Source organism: Salvelinus fontinalis, chromosome 3 (genome assembly GCF_029448725.1).
Source record: "Salvelinus fontinalis isolate EN_2023a chromosome 3, ASM2944872v1, whole genome shotgun sequence".
In the NCBI taxonomy this organism is placed as follows: domain Eukaryota; kingdom Metazoa; phylum Chordata; class Actinopteri; order Salmoniformes; family Salmonidae; genus Salvelinus; species Salvelinus fontinalis.
Window position 1 is genome coordinate 55,336,543 of NC_074667.1, and position 23,483 is coordinate 55,360,025.

General features: G+C 44.6%; 1 protein-coding gene across 1 annotated transcript in view; it reads left to right on the forward strand.

The window, feature by feature from the left end:
* Positions 1–11,300: 11,300 nt before the first annotated feature.
* The window catches only part of LOC129851139 (contactin-4-like), a 42,476-nt gene continuing 30,293 nt past the window's right edge, over positions 11,301–23,483 (forward strand). Inside the window, 4 exon segments of the mRNA XM_055917453.1 lie at positions 11,301–11,355; positions 20,563–20,689; positions 20,862–21,031; positions 22,172–22,267. Coding sequence (XP_055773428.1) covers positions 11,301–11,355; positions 20,563–20,689; positions 20,862–21,031; positions 22,172–22,267 — 448 coding nt within the window.

A 23,483-nucleotide genomic window follows, 5' to 3' on the forward strand; every position in this document is an offset into this window, starting at 1 on the left:
CTGTAATGAATGTAAAAAGAGTTTCCCTATCATTCATAATCTCCGGGGCTGCAGTAATGTGACTCCCTTGCTTTGGGCACTTAGTGTCGTTTCCAAAAGCCTGCTGCTGGATACCTGAGCATGTAAGGAAGGGGTGGAACTAGAGACATTTTTTGGAATGCTGAAAGAGAGGCTTCAAATGTTAACACCTTATATACAATGGCTGAGGATTTTGGAAAATATAGGAAAAACCCTGTGCTCAGGGTGAGGATTTTTGATAAAGAATAGAATAAGATGTTGGATATGATGAGGACATGTCTGAATAGATGGATATCTGAGTTTATCTGTCTGGTTTGCTATTATACAATCTGCTACTGAGACAAGGCTGTGTTCCATTTCACATCGTTAACATACTGTAAAACCAGCACAGATCACAAAGACTAGCAGCAATTCACCAGGTAATTTTTTTATATTATATGGGCGGCAGGTAGCCTAGCGGTTTAGAGCGTCGGGCCGGTAACCAAAAGGTCGCTGCTTCAAATCCCTTAACCAGCTAGGTGAAAAATCTGTTGATGTGCCCTTGAGCAAGGCACTTAACCCTAATTGCTCCTGTAAGAGCGTCTGCTAAATGACTAAAATGTAAAACGTAGCTGTTGATGAGACAGTGTCAAGACTAAAAGTTCAATCTAGGAATCAATCTACTCTCCTTGAAACTTTTCATTGTGCTAAAGATATGCCTATGTGTGCTCATTATCCCCTAACTTGAGTCATTGAGTAAGATGCAGTAGGCTACAATGTGCAAGAAAACAAGCTGTGAAAAATGGTGTGTGTCGTAAGCAACTCACTGGAAACAATGGCATGAACCCGATTACCTGCATTTGACTTGCGCTGTCAACCCTTAAAATAGAAAAGCCATTAGTCTAGAGAAGCATAACACCACACTCCAACACTCCTCTTAGCTCAACGGGGAGCGAAATATATATACAGTATATGATTGGTTAAGGGTGGTGTTATATTGCACCCAACTGGGAACAGCATACCATATCCATTCACTATTGGAACAAGAGAGTGGCAGGATTATGCATAGTAATCAGTAATAAAGAATTTCCTTATATTGTTCCCCTCATTACTCTCCTATTGGACACAGCCATTCAGGTAGAATGAGATGTTGAATATCACTGCTGCTGCTTATATTTATTGGGCTTTTTCCTGTTAGAAATATAAATCTCTCTCTGGAGAACAACCGTTCATCATAATGATTAAGTAGTAAAAGTTGTCTTAAGTTATCTTTTCTTATTATTATTGAGTCTTGGTTCTTTTCACTGAATATGAACTTGACTAGCAAACAAACACGGACACTAGTGTTGTATGAAATACAGCTCTTAAATAATATGAATTCTCACCAGTTGGATTACATTTAGCCATTTCAACAGCAACTTGCTCAGTGATCCTTTCTATGACACTTGTTGTGAAATTGCTAGTAGTTTGCTTCTCTGCCTTTGTTCTGATGTTGCGCTGTAGAGTATGCAGAGTGCTTTTTATTAAGGCCGCTGCAAGCGGGGCTCATTCCACCTGCAGAAACAATCTGTCTTTTTGTGTTAGCTTTGCTGGTGTCTGTCATGCTGCAAACCAAATTACAATGAGTAAATGGCCTCTGTATTGCAAGCACAGGAATTCAGGTCATTGTGATTGGTGTGTGTGTGTGTGTGTGTATCACACCAATGCCTCTTAGAAATGGTGATACTCTATGAGGTAGCTACCACTTTTACAAAAACAAATTATAGCGTTATACCACGACACAACATTATAGAAAAGTTAAAAGCAGTGAATTTATTGGCCAGTATTTAACTTATTAATATTTAGCGCTGTATATTCTTACCAAGTTTATTATTATTTTATTCTTATCAAGTCTTGAGGCAATAATGCATATTTCCAGGCAAAATACAGAAACTCTGTCAAACAAACTATGATCTGGGGTCGATCAGATGGGTCAAACTTGTAGTATTTTTCTTTTACATCTTTATCACTGTTTGACATCCAGTCATCCTTTTTCTTCAGGAATTCAAGGACAATCCTTGAATCCTGCCGTGGTGGACTGCTGCCGTCACTGGTGCCATAATTGTGCAGAGCCTTGAAGAAGGAATGTTCCCTGTGATCAGGGCTGTACACTGTGTTACAGACTGATAGCAGCAGCAAGGCACAGTGTCTCTCTCTCTCTCTCTCTCTCTCTCTCTCACACACCAAAGGAAGAGGCTGATTGTGTCTCAGCTCCTGGGTAAGTATAGAGCTCTCTCCAGTTACTCTGTGAGTACTCAATCAGTGGGGAACATGGTTGTCAGTGGAGCTGGTGATTTATTGCTTAGTGTAAATGAGTGCGACTTTGGGTGTTTTTTCAGGTACAGTAGCTGTGGCTACTGTAATCCCATTTTTCTAAATTATGTGTCTACTGTACAGTGTGTGGGCGTGCATGTTTGCGCGTTTATACCCACTTTACATTTAGCAATTCTGGGCTGTGAATTTTCAACATACAGCAACTGCCGCTGTCCATGGTGCTGATCTGTGTTAGTTACATTATTGGTGATGGCACTTATCGTCTTATCACCGTGTCAGAATCTTACTATGTTCTTCCTCTTATACCACACTGTCGGGAGAAGCTCTCTTCACCTCCATGACAACAACTATTTTTCTAATAACAGGATCATTATTGACTTTACTTACCATTTTGCGCCGCAGCTTTTCATAACCCATAAAAATATTGTTTTATTTGTTTTTATTGGATAGTGATTTAAGCATATGAGTGAATTACCGGGTTACTGTATACTGTAAGTTCAGAGTGTAAAGATGAATCTGTGGGTTAATTTGAGATCCATCTATATAAACGATTTCTCTTTAGAGCTATCTTCACTCCGTCCTTCACTCGTCGTTGCCTGTTGACTCTGAACTCACTGTAGTGTTCCTGTGAATACTAAAAACAAGATGGGATGTAAGTAGATTTTACTCGTCAATATTCTCCTCTCCTCTAGCTAGCAACATGTTCACCCATTAGCCGATGGATGTTGATTGACATCTAGCCACGATAGTGCTGCCTAGCTCCCCCTCCCCCATGCCTGGATATGGGTCGACAGTAACCTGAGATCAAGGGGATTACAGGAATGTTTTGGAAAGGTGAGCTATGATATGATTAGGATATAAATGGAAGTGGGTGGACAAGATTTAATTCAGTCTGTACCACCGGTATAATATTTCTTTGCAATAATTAAGGTCTGTCCATTGCAACACTGTAGATTCTTAGGCTCCCTTTCCCCCTTCATCTCCCCTCCATGATGTTGCAATTTCACAGAGAAATGGTGTGGTCCAGCCTGGTCCAGATGCTCTATGCCATGATTAACCCTAACAAAATGAGGCTTTTGAAACCCAGGGTGTGTGATTCTGTATACTGGTCTTACTAAAAGGGGTACGCTCAAAAAACATGACTTAATTACCTCTGGCTAGGCTGCTGATGTACATTTTCAGTGGTCACGTGTTTATCTCAGTACTCAGGAACTAATGAAGTGAAACACTGCTCACCAGAGTTCAACTGCATCCTCCTCTCAGTTCCACCTAGTTTACATATCCCACTAGGGGATGCTGCTCATCAGTAATGAACATTAAACCAGCCAATGCATCAGACTAGAATCCAGCCGTGTCGATACCCATACCTCATTGAATCATTTCTTTCCAGCTAGCTATCTTAATCTCGGAGGCCATTGAGGAAGAAGAGGCTCATTATCTATGCCACAGTGTTATTAGGGATTATCCCTGACAGATAGTTTCCCTTGCAGGCACCATTAACTCGGATTCATCCCACTTGGTATTTCCAACACCTGCGACCACCTTCCGCTGGGCACAATAATTATTACAGTTGTATATAAATTAATCATGGGGTTCATGAGCAAAATCTTTTTTTATTTTTGGACTGTGACCAAGAAACACATCCTCCCCAAAGATTCACAGGACCTAAGCATCATTAAAACAGAGCTGTGCTATCTGACAGAGGAACAGCGCCAGCTCTCTGTCGTACATTATGCTTACGGGACTCTAGTCTCTGCATCTTGACGCTGAGCATAATCATAGCAGCGATCCATGAGGCAAATGCATACAGTTCCATGAGTTTGACTTTGAGCGCCAGGGGGAGAGGACGTGCTACAGTGAGGAGACAAAAGAAAGTTGATCAGCATGAAAATGAAACTGGACAGCTGACTAGAGCGAACATAAATTAGCATCGATCATCTGGCAGAGCAAGGACACTAATGACTTTAGGCTTCAGGGCCTTGTTAGACAACCTCAGCAATGGGCTGCAATGGTTCACCTTCCCTCACAATCCCATAAATAGATATAATTCCTCAGTGAGCCTAGTCACAATAGGAATGGCTAGATTTAATGCCACTACTCCTCTACTATACAATTCATATCCATGTACAGTAACACGTTTGGCTGGATCCTAAAGTGCTTTACTGTGTGTTTGGGTTTAAATCAACTCATCCATTAACATGTGGACCACCTGTCTGGGTGATGCAGAGAAAAGAGCACCAGAATGATCACTACTTGATGCAGCAGTTCTTGGAGTTGGAAAATGTAAGGAGTCATTCCAGCCCGTTCTAAACTGAGGGATGATTGGATGGCCAAAATATTATGATCAGGGATTTAGTCATGATACAGTATTTAAGGCCCTGACTCTACATCATTACAGTAGGATATACTTGGAACAAAAGGAAGAGTGACCCCTCTTGGCCAATGTACATCACTACTGTTAGTGAATTTGTTGCACCTTATCTCACTCAGACAGTTTTTGGCAAGCTTCTTTGAATTTAGATCACATTAATTGTGAATGACTCACCACTAACTGGCATGCATAATTGATTGATTACAAATAGGCATTTTGGGTAGTTGGCTGGAAAATATTCCTGGCATGTTCAAAGTTAAACATTTCACACAAACTTAATATAACATAAAATTGTATATATACTCCCACCAAAGAGTGGAGATTGATGGTATTGCAGACTGATGGCATTGCAATGGATAGAGGGGAACGTCAGTACATTTAGTTCAAATGGATCAAATGTGAGTTCTTTCTATTGTTTGATGTATACTGTTTCAGAGTCCGTTTTTCCTACATGAGACAGATACATGATCCCTGTAGCTCTAAGGGAAGTATTCCTCCATAGTTGATTGAGACCAATGGCAAGACTGTGGGCAGAATGACAAACAAAAAAGCAGGAGGTTAAACAATGGACACCAAATCAATGGAGATGGCTGAAAAGTCCCTCTGAATAGAAGATAAAGATCCTAATAAATCTCATCTAATTTAATCTCTCTTCTCATCCCTTCTGAGATGTGCTCAACATGAGCAAGACAAAGAAGCTGATAGTGAATTACAGGAAAAGGAGGGCAGAGCACGCCCCCATTCACATCAACAAGGCTGTAGTTGAGCGCTACAAGTTCCTTGGTGTCCACATCACTAAGGACCTATCATGGTCCAAACACACCAACAACGTTGTGAAGTGGGCTCGACAATGCCTATTCCCCCTCAGGAGGCTGAAAAGATTTGACATGGGACCTCAGATCCTCAAAAGGTTCTACAGCTGCAATATCGAGAACATCCTGATGGATTGCATCACTGCCTGGTATGGCAACTGCTCAGCATCCGACCGCAGGGGTAGTACGTATGGCCCAGTACGTCACTGGGGCCGAGCTTCCTTCCATCCATCACCTCTATACCAGGTGGTGTCAGTGGATGGCCCTAAAATTTGTCAAAGACTCTAACCACCCAAGTCATAGACTTTTCTCTTTGCTACCGCATGGCAAGCAGTACCGGAGCGCCAAGTCTGGGAGCAAAGGCTCCTTAACAGCTTCTACCCCCAAGCCATAAGACTGCTGAACAGTTTGTCAAATGGCCATCTGGACTATTTGCATTGACCACCTTATTTTATTACTATTCATATAATTTTTTTGCACAGGCTCAATGTACACGCACTGGAATCTAACTGCACATTCACACATACTACACTGACACTCCAACACACACACACACACACACAAAACACACATGCATATTGACCCCACACACACACTACATGACCAAAAGTATGTATACACCTGCTCGTCGAACATCTCATTCCAAAATCATGGGCATTAATATGGAGTTGGTCCCCCTTTGCTGTTACAACAGCCTACACTCTTCTTGGAAGGTTATCCACTAGATGTTGGAAAATTACTGCAGGGACTTGCTTCTATTCAGCCACAAGAGTTTCAGTGAGGTCGGCACTGATGTTAGGCGATTAGGCCTGGCTCGCAGTCGGCGTTCCAATTCATCCCAAAGGTGTTCGATGGGGTTGAGGTCAGGGCTCTGTGCAGGCCAGTCAAGTTCTTCCACACCGATCTTGACAAACCATTTCTGTATGGCCCTTTCTTTTTGCACAGGGGCATTGTCATGATGAAAAAGGAAAGGGCCTTCCCACAAAGTTGGAAGCACAGAATCATCTAGAATGTCATCGTATGCTGTAGCGTTAAGATTTCCCTTCACTGAAACTAAGGGGCCTTGCTCGAACCATGAAAACCAGCCACATACCATTATTCCTCCTCCACCAAACTTTACAGTTGGCACTATGCATTGGGGCAGGTAGCGTTCTCCTGGCATACGCCAAACCAATATTTGTCTGTCAGACTGCCAGATGGTAAAGCGTGATTCATCACTCCAGAGGACACGTTTCCACTGCCCCAGAGTCCAATGGCGGTGAGCTTTACACCACTCCAGCCGACGCTTGACATTGCACATGGTGATCTTAGGCTTGTGTGCGCCTTCTCGGCCATGGAAACCCATTTCTTGAAGCTCCCGATGTGTATTGTGCTGACGTTGCTTCCGGAAGCAGTTTGGACCTCGATAGTGAGTGTTGCAACCGAGGACAGGCGATTGTTATGCGTAATACGCTTTAGCACTCGGCGGTCCCGTTCTGTGAGCTTGTGTGGCCTACCACTTCATGTTGTTGCTCCTAGACGTTTCCACTTCACAATAACAGCACTTACAGTTGACCGGGGCAGCTCTAGCAGGGCAGAAATTTTACAAACTGACTTGTTGGAACGGTGTCATCCTATGACGGTGCCACGTTCAAAGTCACTGAGCTCTTCAGTAAGGCCATTCTACTGCCAATGTTTATCTATGGAGATTGCATGGCTGTGTGCTTGATTTTATACTCCTGTCAGCAATGGGTGTGGCTGAAATGGCCAAATCCACTAATTTGAAGGGGTGCCCACATATTTTTGAATATATAGTGTACATTCACATTCCTTCACACTCTTCACATATGCTGCCGCTACTTTTTGTTTATAATCTACTGTATGCCTAGGCACTTTCCCCTTACCTACATGTCCATATTACCTCAATTACCTTGACTAATCCATACCCCTGATCTTTGACTCGGTACCGCTTGTATATAGTCTTGTTATTGTTTTTGTATAGTGTTTTATAGAGTTTATTTAGAACATTTTTCCTACTTATTTTCAACTTTGCGTTGTTGTTCAAAGGAAAACTCCACCCAAAACAATAGTTTGGTATTTGTTTTATTAGTCCATTATTGACATAGTCCCAAAATGTTTTTCTAGTCAGCAATCAAGTTTTCAAGATAATGCAACTTTCAAAATACAGAAATCCTACCCGTATGATGCATTTTGCATCATGACGCTGCGTTTTGCATCATATGGTGATGATTTCTGTACTTGTAACAATGGTCTTGTAAGTAAGCATTTAACGGTAAGGTATACCTGTTTTATTCGGCGCACGTCACAAATAAAATGATTTGATTATACACTGCTCAAAAAAATAAAGGGAACACTAAAATAACACATCCTATATCTGAATGAATGAAATATTCTAATTAAATACTTTTTTCTTTACATAGTTGAATGTGCTGACAACAAAATCACACAAAAATGATCAATGGAAATCAAATTTATCAACCCATGGAGGTCTGGATTTGGAGTCACACTCAAAATTAAAGTGGAAAACCACACTACAGGCTGATCCAACTTTGATGTAATGTCCTTAAAACAAGTCAAAATGAGGCTCAGTAGTGTGTGTGGCCTCCACGTGCCTGTATGACCTCCCTACAACGCTTGGGCATGCTCCTGATGAGGTGGCGGATGGTCTCCTGAGGGATCTCCTCCCAGTCCTTGACTAAAGCATCCGCCAACTCCTGGACAGTCTGTGGTGCAAAGTGGCTTTGGTGGATGGAGCGAGACATGATGTCCCAGATGTGCTCAATTGGATTCAGGTCTGGGGAACGGGCGGGCCAGTCCATAGCATTAATGCCTTCCTCTTGCAGGAACTGCTGACACACTCCAGCCACATGAGGTCTAGCATTGTCTTGCATTAGGAGGAACCCAGGGCCAACCGCACCAGCATATGGTCTCACAAGGGGTCTGAGGATCTCATCTCGGTACCTAATGGCAGTCAGGCTACCTCTGGCGAGCACATGGAGGGCTGTGCGGCCCCCCAAAGAAATGCCACACCATGACTGACCCACCGCCAAACCGGTCATGCTGTAGGATGTTGCAGGCAGCAGAACGTTCTCCACGGCGTCTCCAGACTCTGTCACGTGCTCAGTGTGAACCTGCTTTCATCTGTGAAGAGCACAGGGCGCCAGTGGCGAATTTGCCAATCTTGGTGTTCTCTGGCAAATGCCAAACGTCCTGCACGGTGTTGGGCTGTAAGCACAACCCCCACCTGTGGACGTCGGGCACTCATACCACCCTCATGGAGTCTGTTTCTGACCGTTTGAGCAGACACATGCACATTTGTGGCCTGCTGGAGGTCCTTTTGCAGGGCTCTGGCAGTGCTCCACCTGCTCCTCCTTGCACAAAGGCGGAGGTAGCGGTCCTGCTGCTGGGTTGTTGCCCTACGGCCTCCTCCACGTCTCCTGATGTACTGGCCTGTCTCCTGGTAGCGCCTCCATGCTCTGGACACTACGCTGACAGACACAGCAAACCTTCTTGCCACAGCTTGCATTGATGTGTCATCCTGGATGAGCTGCACTACCTGAGCCACTTGTGTGGGTTGTAGACTCCGTCTCATGCTACCACTAGAGTGAAAGCACCGCCATTATTCAAAAGTGACCAAAACATCAGCCAGGAAGCATAGGAACTGAGAAGTGGTCTGTGGTCACCACCTGCAGAACCACTCCCTTATTGGGGGTGTCTTGCTAATTGCCTATAATTTCCACCTGTTGTCTATTCCATTTGCACAACAGTGTTGCTTCCTAAGTGGACAGTTTGATTTCACAGAAGTGTGATTGACTTGGAGTTACATTGTGTAGTTTAAGTGTTCCCTTTATTTTTTTGAGCACTGTATTTGGGTAAGGCACATGTGCTACTAACAGCTTTTTTTGAGCATTGTATTATATATTATTTCGGAAATGTACTACACCAAATCACATTTTATTGGTTTCATTAACATATTTAGCAAATGTTATTGCGGGTGTAGCGAAATGCTTGTGCTACTAGCTCCAACAGTCCAGTAATATCTAACTAAAATAACCAAGTTCAAACTAGCTAATTTCCGATTCATCGGAAATTGTTCGTCTACAGATAGCAAAACTGTAGTTCAATGCTATGATACTCCCCGACTTAACATATTGCTTGACTAGTTGGGCCCAAGCTTGCTGTACAAAATTAAAACCCATTCAGTCTGCATACTAACAGGCTCTCAACGTGCTTGATAGAAAGCCCAATAGCCATCAACACTGTTACATCTTCAGAAACCACGAGCTTCTGAGTTGGGAAAATCTTGTGCAATACACTGACAAATGTCTTTTATTCAAGATCCTAAATGGCCTGCCTCCCCCTCCACTTAGTACTTTTGTTAAACAGAAAATCCAAACCCATGGTATCAGATCCACAAGGTCTGCCGTGAGAGGTGACTGTATAGTTCCCTTAAGGAAAAGCAGGCAATCTTCTTTCTCTGTGAGAGCTTCCCATCTCACACTGCCATCAGACACACACAACTGCACCACCTATCACATCTTCACAAAAAACATAAAGACATGGCCAAGGGCCAATCAGATTTGTGAACCTAGCTGTGTATTTCAGCTCTCCATGTTGTCTGTAGCGTGTGAGGTGTGGAAACAAAGTGTTTCTTTTATGTGTTTTGTTGCTTTATGTGTTATGTTGCTCTGTCTGCATGCTACGTATTGCTTGTCCTATGTTGCTCTGCATGTGCTCACTGCTCATTGTCTGCATTATTATTGTTATTGTAATTGTTTTTAATAACCTGCCCAGGGACTGCGATTGAAAATTAGCCGGCTGGCTAAAACCAGCAATTTTACTGAAATGTTAATTAATGTTCACCGGTCCTATAAAAATAAACTCAATCTCAATATTACAATAACAATATTCATTCAAACGTCTCCCATTCAAACATCTCCCATTAAGCCTAGTAATACACCAGTAAATAAATACCTGATAAAGGCACAATATAATGACTTTTGTTATTGATACCTGACCCTCTGTCTGGAACTGCTGATCAGAGCCTGTAAATGTAATGTGTATAGTAGCAAGACTTTGCTTTTAGAATTCGCAGCAGTAACAGTTCCCTCATGATTCATAGAGGATATCGTCTCTGTCTGTGTCTGCTCTGTTTTGAAGTGGATTGAATGCCTTTCCACTATGTGGATTTCTCTCTCTAGTTCTCTCAATAGAGGGCAGTTTAGTTGAATATGTCTCACCATGCTGTCTTATTCCCTGCCCTTTAAAAGTCTCACATCGAACGCCTCCCCGGCACATCCTTTTCACTGATATATGGGGAGAGAAATGCATGCAGATCTGTATATGCTTCACATTATTTTCAGTGTAAATGTGTTGAACCAACAATAGTTTGAGAGAAATCTAAACATTGCCTTTGGCAGGGGGGCTGTGCTGCTCATCGGTTGCTGCTGTAAGCCTTGAATCTTTTTTCTCGCTCCCTTGACTTGTGCTCCTGGGAGATATTGTAGCAGCAGAATGTATACACCAAATATCAGCTCCCATGGATCAGCTGCTAGCTGCCCCTCAGGCACAGGGTCTTGGCTCTGCTTATTAGATGAATGAATTGTTAATGGCTCACTGATTTTCCTCAAGTTCCAGTTCCGTTTTTCAACAGGCTCAGTGTATATTGCAAAAGGATTGTTGCCGCATTGCCCATTTCCTCTTTTCTCCTTCCACAGCTAAAAGGAGCAGAGTTTACACAGGAAATATTCTACTCTCACTGGCAATTGGATGGGAGAAAAGAAAATCTTTGACCTTGGAAATTGAAGATGTTGTTGCCATGGGAACTGTTAATCCTTCTGTCACTCAAGGACTGCCTTGCTGGTAAGATGGCCCCCAAGTCGCCGTTGATACCACACCTGATCTGCACACTCATCTCTTGCATGTCTGTTTTGTCCTTTCCTTATCTCTTCAAAAAGTATCATTCCATTCTCACCCAGGATGCATGCTGTTAGAGGTTTACCACTGTTATTGTGTGTGTGTGTGTGTGTGTGTGTGTGTGTGTATATACGTATATATATTTATTATTTTCCCCTAACCCTAACAACCCTCCCCTAATTGGAGTAACTAATGGACAACAACACTTAGGCTTCTACTTCCAGCTTATACATACTGTATATATATTTTACAGACACAGTATATTTTACATTAGTTATCTTAGGTTTGTTTTTAGTCCAATCCCTCAACCCCTCCAATCTATCTCTGAAGACCATCCAGTTTTGATTTCAATTTCCCATATATTTTTTACACTGTAATGTTGTTTCACAAAAGTTCTGAACCTTTCTATTCTCAAAGTTTCTACAGATTGTAAATGAAAGGTTTTTGCTAATAGTATTGTTATATAATTGATCGATTGACTATGACTTTTTAAATCACTCAGTAGTGCTATTTGCAGAGTTAGCTCAAGGTAAATTCTTCAGCCATTCCTGAACCTGCGACCAAAAACAAGCTAGATATGGACAGTACCAAAACAAATGATCTAATGATTCTGTCTCTTCGCAGCTAAATCTGCAGAGCTGGGATGGTTGTTGCCTCCATATATACACTGCTCAAAAAAATAAAGGGAACACTTAAACAACACAATGTAACTCCAAGTCAATCACACTTCTGTGAAATAAAACTGTCCACTTAGGAAGCAACACTGATTGACAATACATTTCACATGCTGTTGTGCAAATGGAATAGACAAAAGGTGGAAATTATAGGCAATTAGCAAGACACCCCCCAAAACAGGAGTGATTCTGCAGGTGGTGACCACAGACCACTTCTCAGTTCCTATGCTTCCTGGATGATGTTTTGGTCACTTTTGAATGCTGGCGGTGCTCTCACTCTAGTGGTAACATGAGACGGAGTCTACAACCCACACAAGTGGCTCAGGTAGTGCAGTTCATCCAGGATGGCACATCAATGCGAACTGTGGCAAAAAGGTTTGCTGTGTCTGTCAGCGTAGTGTCCAGAGCATGCAGGCGCTACCAGGAGACAGGCCAGTACATCAGGAGACGTGGAGGAGGCCGTAGGAGGGCAACAACCCAGCAGCAGGACCGCTACCTCCGCCTTTGTGCAAGGAGGTGCACTGCCAGAGCCCTGCAAAATGACCTCCAGCAGGCCACAAATGTGCATGTGTCAGCATATGGTCTCACAAGGGGTCTGAGGATCTCATCTCGGTACCTAATGGCAGTCAGGCTACCTCTGGCGAGCCCATGGAGGGCTGTGCGGCCCCACAAAGAAATGCCACCCCACACCATGACTGACCCAGCGCCAAACCGGTCATGCTGGAGGATGTTGCAGGCAGCAGAACGTTCTCCACGGCGTCTCCAGACTCTTTCACGTCTGTCACATGTGCTCATGTGCTCAGTGTGAACCTGCTTTCATCTGTGAAGAGCACAGGGCGCCAGTGGCGAATTTGCCAATCTTGGTGTTCTCTGGCAAATGCCAAACGTCCTGCACGGTGTTGGGCTGTAAGCACAACCCCCACCTGTGGACGTCGGGCCCTCATACCACCCTCATGGAGTCTGTTTATGACCGTTTGAGCAGACACATGCACATTTGTGGCCTGCTGGAGGTCATTTTGCAGGGCGCTGGCAGTGCACCTCCTTGCACAAAGGCGGAGGTAGCGGTCCTGCTGCTGGGTTGTTGCCCTCCTACGGCCTCCTCCACGTCTCCTGATGTACTGGCCTGTCTCCTGGTAGCGCCTCCATGCTCTGGACACTACGCTGACAGACACAGCAAACCTTTTTGCCACAGTTCCCATTGATGTGCCATCCTGGATGAACTGCACTACCTGAGCCACTTGTGTGGGTTGTAGACTCCGTCTCATGCTACCACTAGAGTGAGAGCACCGCCAGCATTCAAAAGTGACCAAAACATCAGCCAGGAAGCATAGGAACTGAGAAGTGGTCTGTGGTCACCACCTGCAGAATCACTCCTGTTTTGGGGGGTGTCTTGCTAATTGCCTATTTCCACCTTTTGTCGATTTCATTTGCACAACAGCATGTGAAATGTATTGTCAATCAGTGTTGCTTCCTAAGTGGACAGTTTGATTTCACAGAAGTGTGATTGACTTGGAGTTACATTGTGTTGTTTAAGTGTTCCCTTTATTTTTTTGAGCAGTGTATAACATTCTATTGGTTGCAAGATTTTTGTATAATTTAAATTGAAAAACTCAATTTTGAATTCGCTGTTGTTTTGTGTGTCAGTTCATAAACCATGTGCCATGGAATCGGTAATTCAAAAATCTCTTCCCAGCTACACTGCTCAAAAAAATAAAGGGAACACTTAAACAACACAATGTAACTCCAAGTCAATCACACTTCTGTGAAATCAAACTGTCCACTTAGGAAGCAACACTGATTGACAATACATTTCATATGCTGTTGTGCAAATGGAATAGACAAAAGGTGGAAATTATAGGCAATTAGCAAGACACCCCCAATAAAGGAGTGGTTCTGCAGGTGGTGACCACAGACCACTTCTCAGTTCCTATGCCTCCTGGCTGATGTTTTGGTCACTTTTGAATGCTGGTGGTGCTTTCACTCTAGTGGTAGCATGAGACGGAGTCTACAACCCACACAAGTGGCTCAGGTAGTGCAGCTCATCCAGGATGGCACATCAATGTGAGCTGTTGCAAGAAGGTTTGCTGTGTCTGTCAGCGTAGTGTCCAGAGCATGGAGGTGCTACCAGGAGACAGGCCAGTACATCAGTGGCCTGCTGGAGGTCATTTTTCAGGACTCTGGCAGAGCTCCTCCTTGCACAAAGGCGGAGGTAGCGGTCCTGCTGCTGGGTTGTTGCCCTCCTACGGTCTCCTCCACGTCTCCTGATGTACTGGCTTGTCTCCATAAGTGTTCCCTTTTATTTTCCCTTTATTTTTCGAGCAGTGTATTATGCAATCTGTATGGCACAGCTGTCCATCTTTTTGTCCTTAAATCAAACTAGTATACTTTTTTTATCACCTTTTTTCTTTAACCAGATTTGGCCTTTAATACACGGCCGACAGACAAGTTCCTTACTTTCTCCTCCTTCTACTTGCCTCTTCCATTTTTTGCGGTAATGCTGCAATTAGTTAGTTGTAATTTTGGATAGAGCAGATATTTCCATATATTTTTGTTAGCTGCATGTGTGACAACTCCACCAGTCATTTTTATGATATAATCTATAATATAATCTGAAAAGATTATACTGTTTCTAAACATTGGTTAAAAAAAATGTTTTTTATCATGTGTCAAACTTGAAGTGAAAGTTGTAGAGTTTGATGAACTCATGCTGCTAATCTATGTTGTATTTCTCATTCTTCATGTCATATGTCTCACTTTATACTGGCACTGTATCTCCTTGTACAATGGGATTAACACTTCCTTATCCTTCTATATCTCGCCCTCTGCCAAAACACTCAACACACAACTAACTGTAAGGTCCCAATTGCTAACCTGAATTCCTTTTCCATACACCTGAGTGACCTGGTAAAGGCAGAGCTCTGGAGTTTCAATAGAGCCGAGTATCTCCCACACAGTTATGTCATAATACTGTTATCGTATTATGAACTATCTACAGAAATAGGAGGGGTTTGAAGTTGACAGGCCTTTCTGACCAATATAAATGGAAGTCAAGCCGAATGTTTACAAGTCATCAGACAAATGTATTTACATTTATACAGTATATGGAGCAGGTGGCCATTGTGGTGTTTTCTATTCTTCCATCTCCATTGATTTATCATTTTATCTTAAGTCAGCACTTTCTCAGGGACACCTATGGATCTAGGCAGCCTGGAAAGGGAAACAGAGAATGAGGAGGAGGTAACAGAATGAGGAGAGGGTAAGAAAATGAGGAGGGGGTGACGGAATGTGGAGGAGGGGGTGACGGAATGTGGAGGAGGGGGTGACGGAATGTGGAGGAGGGGGTGACGGAATGTGGAGGAGGGGGTGACGGAATGTGGAGGAGGGGGTGACGGAATGTGGAGGAGGGGGTGACGGAATGTGGAGGAGGAGGGGGTGACGGAATGTGGAGGAGGAGGGGGTGACGGAACGTGGAGGAGGAGGGGGTGACGGAACGTGGAGGAGGAGGGGGTGACGGAACGTGGAGGAGGAGGGGGTGACGGAACGTGGAGGAGGAGGGGGTGACGGAACGTGGAGGAGGAGGGGGTGACGGAACGTGGAGGAGGAGGGGGTGACGGAACGTGGAGGAGGAGGGGGTGACGGAACGTGGAGGAGGAGGGGGTGACGGAACGTGGAGGAGGAGGGGGTGACGGAACGTGGAGGAGGAGGGGGTGACGGAACGTGGAGGAGGAGGGGGTGACGGAACGTGGAGGAGGAGGGGGTGACGGAACGAGGAGGAGGAGGGGGGGAGGAGGAGGGGGGGACGGAATGTGAAGAAGTCAAAGTTTATGTATTTTCCCCATCATTGAGCTTGCATTTACATACATGCATGTATAATTGATATTCAGTGTGCATGTTTAGTTTGAGGAGGGTGACTGCAAGCCAGGGTGACTTCTCTCAAACTTACATGAAGCTTTTCCCAGGTCGAATAGCCCAGCTATAAAAGGTTCATTAATTTTTTTCATTTAAAGCACATTGGGAAATGAAGCACCTCCCTTGGAGGCTGGTAAAAGAAAGGAGGCCCTCACCTTAGGCAATGCTTCTCCCCCAAACTCTCATTAGGGTGATGATGCGGGAGGGACTACTTCTCTTTGTCCTAGTCGTCAAGGTTAGAGACCATATGGGGAAAAAAACAGGTGATTTTCAAAGGGGACATAAAAAAATGTGACTGTAGCTGTGAAAAGCCACCAGGATAGTGTACCCTACTGTATGTCTCTTCACCAGGATAGTGTCACCCTACTGTATGTCTCTTCACCAGGATACTGTAGACTACTGTATGTCTCAACACCAGGATACTGTAGCCTACTGTATGTCTCAACACCAGGATAGTGTACCCTGCTGTATGTCTCAACACCAGGATAGTGTACCCTACTGTATGTCTCAACACCAGGATAGTGTACCCTACTGTATGTCTCTTCACCAGGATAGTGTCACCCTACTGTATGTCTCTTCACCAGGATACTGTAGCCTACTGTATGTCTCAACACCAGGATACTGTAGCCTACTGTATGTCTCAACACCAGGATAGTGTACCCTGCTGTATGTCTCAACACCAGGATACTGTACCCTACTGTATGTCTCAACACCAGGATAGTGTACCCTACTGTATGTCTCAACACCAGGATACTGTACCCTACTGTATGTCTCAACACCAGGATAGTGTACCCTACTGTATGTCTAAACACCAGGATAGTGTACCCTACTGTATGTCTCAACACCAGGATAGTGTACCCTACTGTATGTCTCAACACCAGGATAGTGTACCCTACTGTATGTCTCAACACCAGGATACTGTACCCTACTGTATGTCTCAACACCAGGATACTGTACCCTACTGTATGTCTCAACACCAGGATACTGTAGCCTACTGTATGTCTCAACACCAGGATACTGTAGCCTACTGTATGTCTCAACACCAGGATACTGTAGCCTACTGTATGTCTCAACACCAGGATACTGTAGCCTACTGTATGTCTCAACACCAGGATACTGTAGCCTACTGTATGTCTCAACACCAGGATACTGTAGCCTACTGTATGTCTCAACACCAGGATACTGTACCCTACTGTATGTCTCAACACCAGGATACTGTACCCTACTGTATGTCTCAACACCAGGATACTGTACCCTACTGTATGTCTCAACACCAGGATACTGTAGCCTACTGTATGTCTCAACACCAGGATACTGTAGCCTACTGTATGTCTCAACACCAGGATACTGTACCCTACTGTATGTCTCAACACCAGGATACTGTAGCCTACTGTATGTCTCAACACCAGGATACTGTAGCCTACTGTATGTCTCAACACCAGGATACTGTACCCTACTGTATGTCTCAACACCAGGATAGTGTACCGTCCTGTATGTCTCAACACCAGGATAGTGTACCCTACTGTATGTCTCAACACCAGGATAGTGTACCCTACTGTATGTCTCAACACCAGGATAGTGTAGCCTACTGTATGTCTCAACACCAGGATACTGTAGCCTACTGTATGTCTCAACACCAGGATAGTGTACCCTACTGTATGTCTCAACACCAGGATACTGTACCCTACTGTATGTCTCAACACCAGGATAGTGTACCCTCCTGTATGTCTCAACACCAGGATAGTGTACCCTACTGTATGTCTCAACACCAGGATAGTGTACCCTACTGTATGTCTCAACACCAGGATAGTGTACCCTACTGTATGTCTCAACACCAGGATAGTGTACCTTACTTTATGTCTCAACACCAGGATAGTGTACCTTACTGTATGTCTCAACACCAGGATACTGTACCTTACTGTATGTCTCAACACCAGGATACTGTACCCTACTGTATGTCTCAACACCAGGATACTGTACCCTACTGTATGTCTCAACACCGGGATACTGTACCCTACTGTATGTCTCAACACCGGGATACTGTAGCCTACTGTATGTCTCAACACCGGGATAGTGTAGCCTACTGTATGTCTCAACACCGGGATAGTGTACCCTACTGTATGTCTCAACACCGGGATACTGTAGCCTACTGTATGTCTCAACACCAGGATACTGTAGCCTACTGTATGTCTCAACACCAGGATTCTGTAGCCTACTGTATGTCTCAACACCAGGATACTGTAGCCTACTGTATGTCTCAACACCAGGATACTGTAGCCTACTGTATGTCTCAACACCAGGATACTGTAGCCTACTGTATGTCTCAACACCAGGATTCTGTAGCCTACTGTATGTCTCAACACCAGGATACTGTAGCCTACTGTATTTCTCAACACCAGGATACTGTTAACTACTGTATGTCTCAACACCAGGATACTGTACCCTACTGTATGTCTCAACACCAGGATACTGTAGCCTACTGTATGTCTCTACACCGGGATACTCTAGCCTACTGTGTCTCTACACTGGGATACTCTAGCCTACTGTATGAATAGTGAATACCATTATTTCTGTTGGAAGGGACTTTACCCATTGTGGGAATGATAGCTACATTTCAGTGGAGTTAATTAGATTAACATGTGGTAATTACTCTGTTGAATTGGTATGTTGGCTACAGCTTACCGAAACAACAGACCTGACTGAGCTGCCATGCGTGCCATGGGTATGCCAACAACAGACCTGACTGAGCTGCCATGCGTGCCATGGGTATGCCAACAACAGACCTGACTGAGCTGCCATGCGTGCCATGGGTATGCCAACAACAGACCTGACTGAGCTGCCATGCGTGCCATGGGTATGCCAACAACAGACCTGACTGAGCTGCCATGGGTATGCCAACAACAGACCTGACTGAGCTGCCATGCGTGCCATGGGTATGCCAACAACAGACCTGACTGAGCTGCCATGCGTGCCATGGGTATGCCAACAACAGACCTGACTGAGCTGCCATGCGTGCCATGGGTATGCCAACAACAGACCTGACTGAGCTGCCATGCGTGCCATGGGTATGCCAACAACAGACCTGACTGAGCTGCCATGCGTGCCATGGGTATGCCAACAACAGACCTGACTGAGCTGCCATGCGTGCCATGGGTATGCCAACAACAGACCTGACTGAGCTGCCATGCGTGCCATGGGTATGCCAACAACAGACCTGACTGAGCTGCCATGCGTGCCATGGGTATGCCAACAACAGACCTGACTGAGCTGCCATGCGTGCCATGGGTATGCCAACAACAGACCTGACTGAGCTGCCATGCGTGCCATGGGTATGCCAACAACAGACCTGACTGAGCTGCCATGCGTGCCATGGGTATGCCAACAACAGACCTGACTGAGCTGCCATGCGTGCCATGGGTATGCCAACAACAGACCTGACTGAGCTGCCATGCGTGCCATGGGTATGCCAACAACAGACCTGACTCAGCTGCCATGCGTGCCATGGGTATGCCAACAACAGACCTGACTCAGCTGCCATGCGTGCCATGGGTATGCCAACAACAGACCTGACTGAGCTGCCATGCGTGCCATGGGTATGCCAACAACAGACCTGACTGAGCTGCCATGCGTGCCATGGGTATGCCAACAACAGACCTGACTGAGCTGCCATGCGTGCCATGGGTATGCCAACAACAGACCTGACTGAGCTGCCATGCGTGCCATGGGTATGCCAACAACAGACCTGACTGAGCTGCCATGCGTGCCATGGGTATGCCAACAACAGACCTGACTGAGCTGCCATGCGTGCCATGGGTATGCCAACAACAGACCTGACTGAGCTGCCATGCGTGCCATGGGTATGCCAACAACAGACCTGACTGAGCTGCCATGGGTATGCCAACAACAGACCTGACTGAGCTGCCATGCGTGCCATGGGTATGCCAACAACAGACCTGACTGAGCTGCCATGCGTGCCATGGGTATGCCAACAACAGACCTGACTGAGCTGCCATGCGTGCCATGGGTATGCCAACAACAGACCTGACTGAGCTGCCATGCGTGCCATGGGTATGCCAACAACAGACCTGACTGAGCTGCCATGCGTGCCATGGGTATGCCAACAACAGACCTGACTGAGCTGCCATGCGTGCCATGGGTATGCCAACAACAGACCTGACTGAGCTGCCATGCGTGCCATGGGTATGCCAACAACAGACTGCACGTTGGTTAGAATTCAAATGGAAAGAAGGAAAACACTAGGATATGTCTGTGTGTTCTGTAAACTGAAGAGTCATAATATGCATGCAGCGCTACAGGGTGTAGAGAATGTAATCAGTTCATTGGCCTCTTGTGTCAGTGTAGTATTTGTCCTCGCTCATGTCAACACTGTGGGCTATTCTTGTTGCCTAAGACTACTGTATGTATAATGAAACGATTTGGCACATAATTGGGTATAGGTTCATACAACTTATCATTTGGCCTCAGTAATTCTCCTCTGTATTGCTTTTACCATTCAGGCATAGTTGTCAACAGCAAGGTAAAACTAAAACAGTTGTGCTCTTTCACTCAGAGAGAAACACCCGCCATGGACCCGTCTTCAGTCAAGAACCAAGTGACAGCATTTTCCCCTTGAGCTTTGAGGACAACAAGGTGTTCATCAATTGTAAAGCAAAGGGAAACCCAGCCCCATATTATAAGTAGGTGTTTGTCCCTTTAACTTTTCATACATGTCCTCTTTTTCCCCTCTATCTTCAACTGAGAATACTGTTTTATTCTTTTGGTGTATATTGTCTCCATTTTCTAAACTCCATCAGTTATATAGAATTATGATAGTGATGAATAATTGTGTTTTTGTGTGTTGCTCTACAGATGGAAGGTTGATGGGAGAGAGATTGACATGGATTTGAACTATAACCTGGTTGAAGGAAACCTGTTGATCAATAACCCTCATGCAACACATCATGGGGGGGTTTACCAGTGTATCGCTACCAATACCTTTGGAACCATCGTCAGCAGGGAGGCCAAGGTGCAGTTTGCATGTGAGTACATCTAGTCCAATACAAACAACAATTCAAGTGCATTTTTAGACCACTACTCCTTCTTAGACACATTCTGTTTCTCATCGAATGAATGAATGAATGAATGAAGGCGCGATTTCCTGTGATTTGACATACAATTGAGTACAGCATAAGCGAATCATTCAGGTTACGAACACAAAAAGTGTTTTTCCTCTCATTCTGTGGGGGTAATTGCCATGTTGACATGCACTAAGCCTGCAGCTCCATGAGTGATTAGTGTAAGTCTGAATCGTAGCATGGTTTTAACACTGGCTTAATGTTACACCCTGAGGATCACATCGTCTGGAGCATTTCAACAACAGAAGGCTACTTTTCTCTTCCTCTCACTCAAATGCACTGTTGAAATTCACTCCCTCTATAGCTTGTGAAAAGATAGATCATTTTAGACTAAAGTTATCCTAAAAATCCATCAGCATATTTACATCTCTGGAGATGATACTAAGAGTAACCCAGTTATAAAAGTCCACTGAGATGATCTTCCTTGCTGATTGCTTGTTTATCGTTGTCCCATCTTTAATTGGTAGACCTGGTTGGCTGTTCATGTGTCAGTAGAACATTGATTTATATTGTTTCACTTTACAACGCAGATTTACTGCCAGTCTTAGCTAATTAACCAATCTAACCCATTACATTAGGGAAATTATAACCAATCGCAGGTGGTAGGGGGCTGTTATATTCATGCAGGTAGGGGGTTCATACTTGATCTTTTCATTTAAATGGTGATAAGCCTTGGATGAGATGAGTTATGACTTTATTATTCTTGATATTTGCCTGTCCCCTCTTGGGATTTGGATGATATTTTCAAAGGTTTGTGGTCCCTAGTTCTGTTTGTTTTTCCTTATAAGGCAGCAGCATTTAATGAAAAGTGAAAGTGATCTGTAAATCCAGTTTAGAGGAAGGTATTTACGCCTCTCCCTGTTCACACGTCACTGTTGGTATCAGCAGGGAACTAAAGTGGATGAGGTATAATAAAAGTGCATAGAGAGGAAAACGGTCTTCAAAATGAAAATGCCCTCTCCAGAATATCACTGCACTGTAGAGGCTGTTGTACTATAGAAGTCTGAAACTAATCAAAGCCCTTTTGTCTTTGCCTCCTCACAGATCTACAGAATTTCAGCAGAAAGCCCAGGAACACAGTGTCAGTGAGAGAAGGCCAGGCAGTGGTGCTACTGTGTGGGCCTCCACCCCATCATGGAGGTACTATAGTGCTTTGTATCCTCAAAGCTCACAGACTCTATGCTGCTTCACTCTCAGTCACGCCCTGCACATCTTATTGTTCCTCATTGTCATACCCACTATCTTTCCCCGACACTGTTAAACGTTTTTGTACTCATGCCTACTATTTCTTCTCACTACTCTGTCTTTCAGTCTTTTCATATCCTGTTTCCTCTCTCTTCCTGTCCTGTGGGACTGGCTATTATTATCATTTCTACTGGACTGTAGCAGCACTACTCCTCTAGGTGAACGCTCCCCAAACTCATACCTTCACATCCATAGTTTATACCCTCACACGTCATGGCCTCAAGCTGACTTTCCCCCATGTGAGCCGCGACCATGCTGTCATCTGTAAAGCCTCCGGTGCTCTACTTCCTAGTGGCAGGTTTTTTCAGTGTAGCCTGGGTATATGTGGGTAATAAAGGCTCCTGGTGGCTGGTGTGTCTGGGGAGGAGGGGCGTTATCCCGTGGCACAGCTGTGAGTCTGCTCCGTGTCTGTGTGGTGCTGATTAGCACAGTCTCAAAGTGTCCCGCAATCCCGCAGCCATTGCGCGCCACCAGTACACTTTCACACCAGTGCACCAGCATTTCCCCACTCTGTTTCTAAATGAATCAATGGCCACAAGGGATTCGAACTGTACCGTTCTGCAATTTGCCCTCCTTTTCCCAAAATGCCTTCATCTCTTTATTTGACATTTTCAAGCTTTTTTTCCCAGATAGACCATTGTCACACATTTTATTGGATTTTGTTACACAGTGCTGCTGTCTTCAGGTGGATTTGAAAGGAAGTCCCGTGTGGCTCAGTTGGTTGAGCATGGTGCTTGCAACGCCAGGGTTGTGTGTTCAATTCCCACTGGGGGCCAGTATGGAAATGTATGCACTCCTTGCTGTAAGTTGCTTTTGATAAGAGTGTTTGCTAAATGAATCAACGCTTCAATTGGAAATCAATGCTGTAGATTTTAGATTGATGGATTCTGGGTACTTACTCCTAAACTTGGGAAAGGGTTAATTATCAGGTATCCTATTGAAATATTGAGTGCTTAGGTTTAGAGGGTCTACACCAGAAGTTAATGGTTATCTGTAGGAGGAAGGTATATAGTCGGTGCAATTAAGCTTGGAATGTTTTGAGTGCAGGGAAAGCCATCATGTGGCAGGCATTGATAAGAGGAGTGAGCACTTTGGGGTAGAGGTCAGGTCA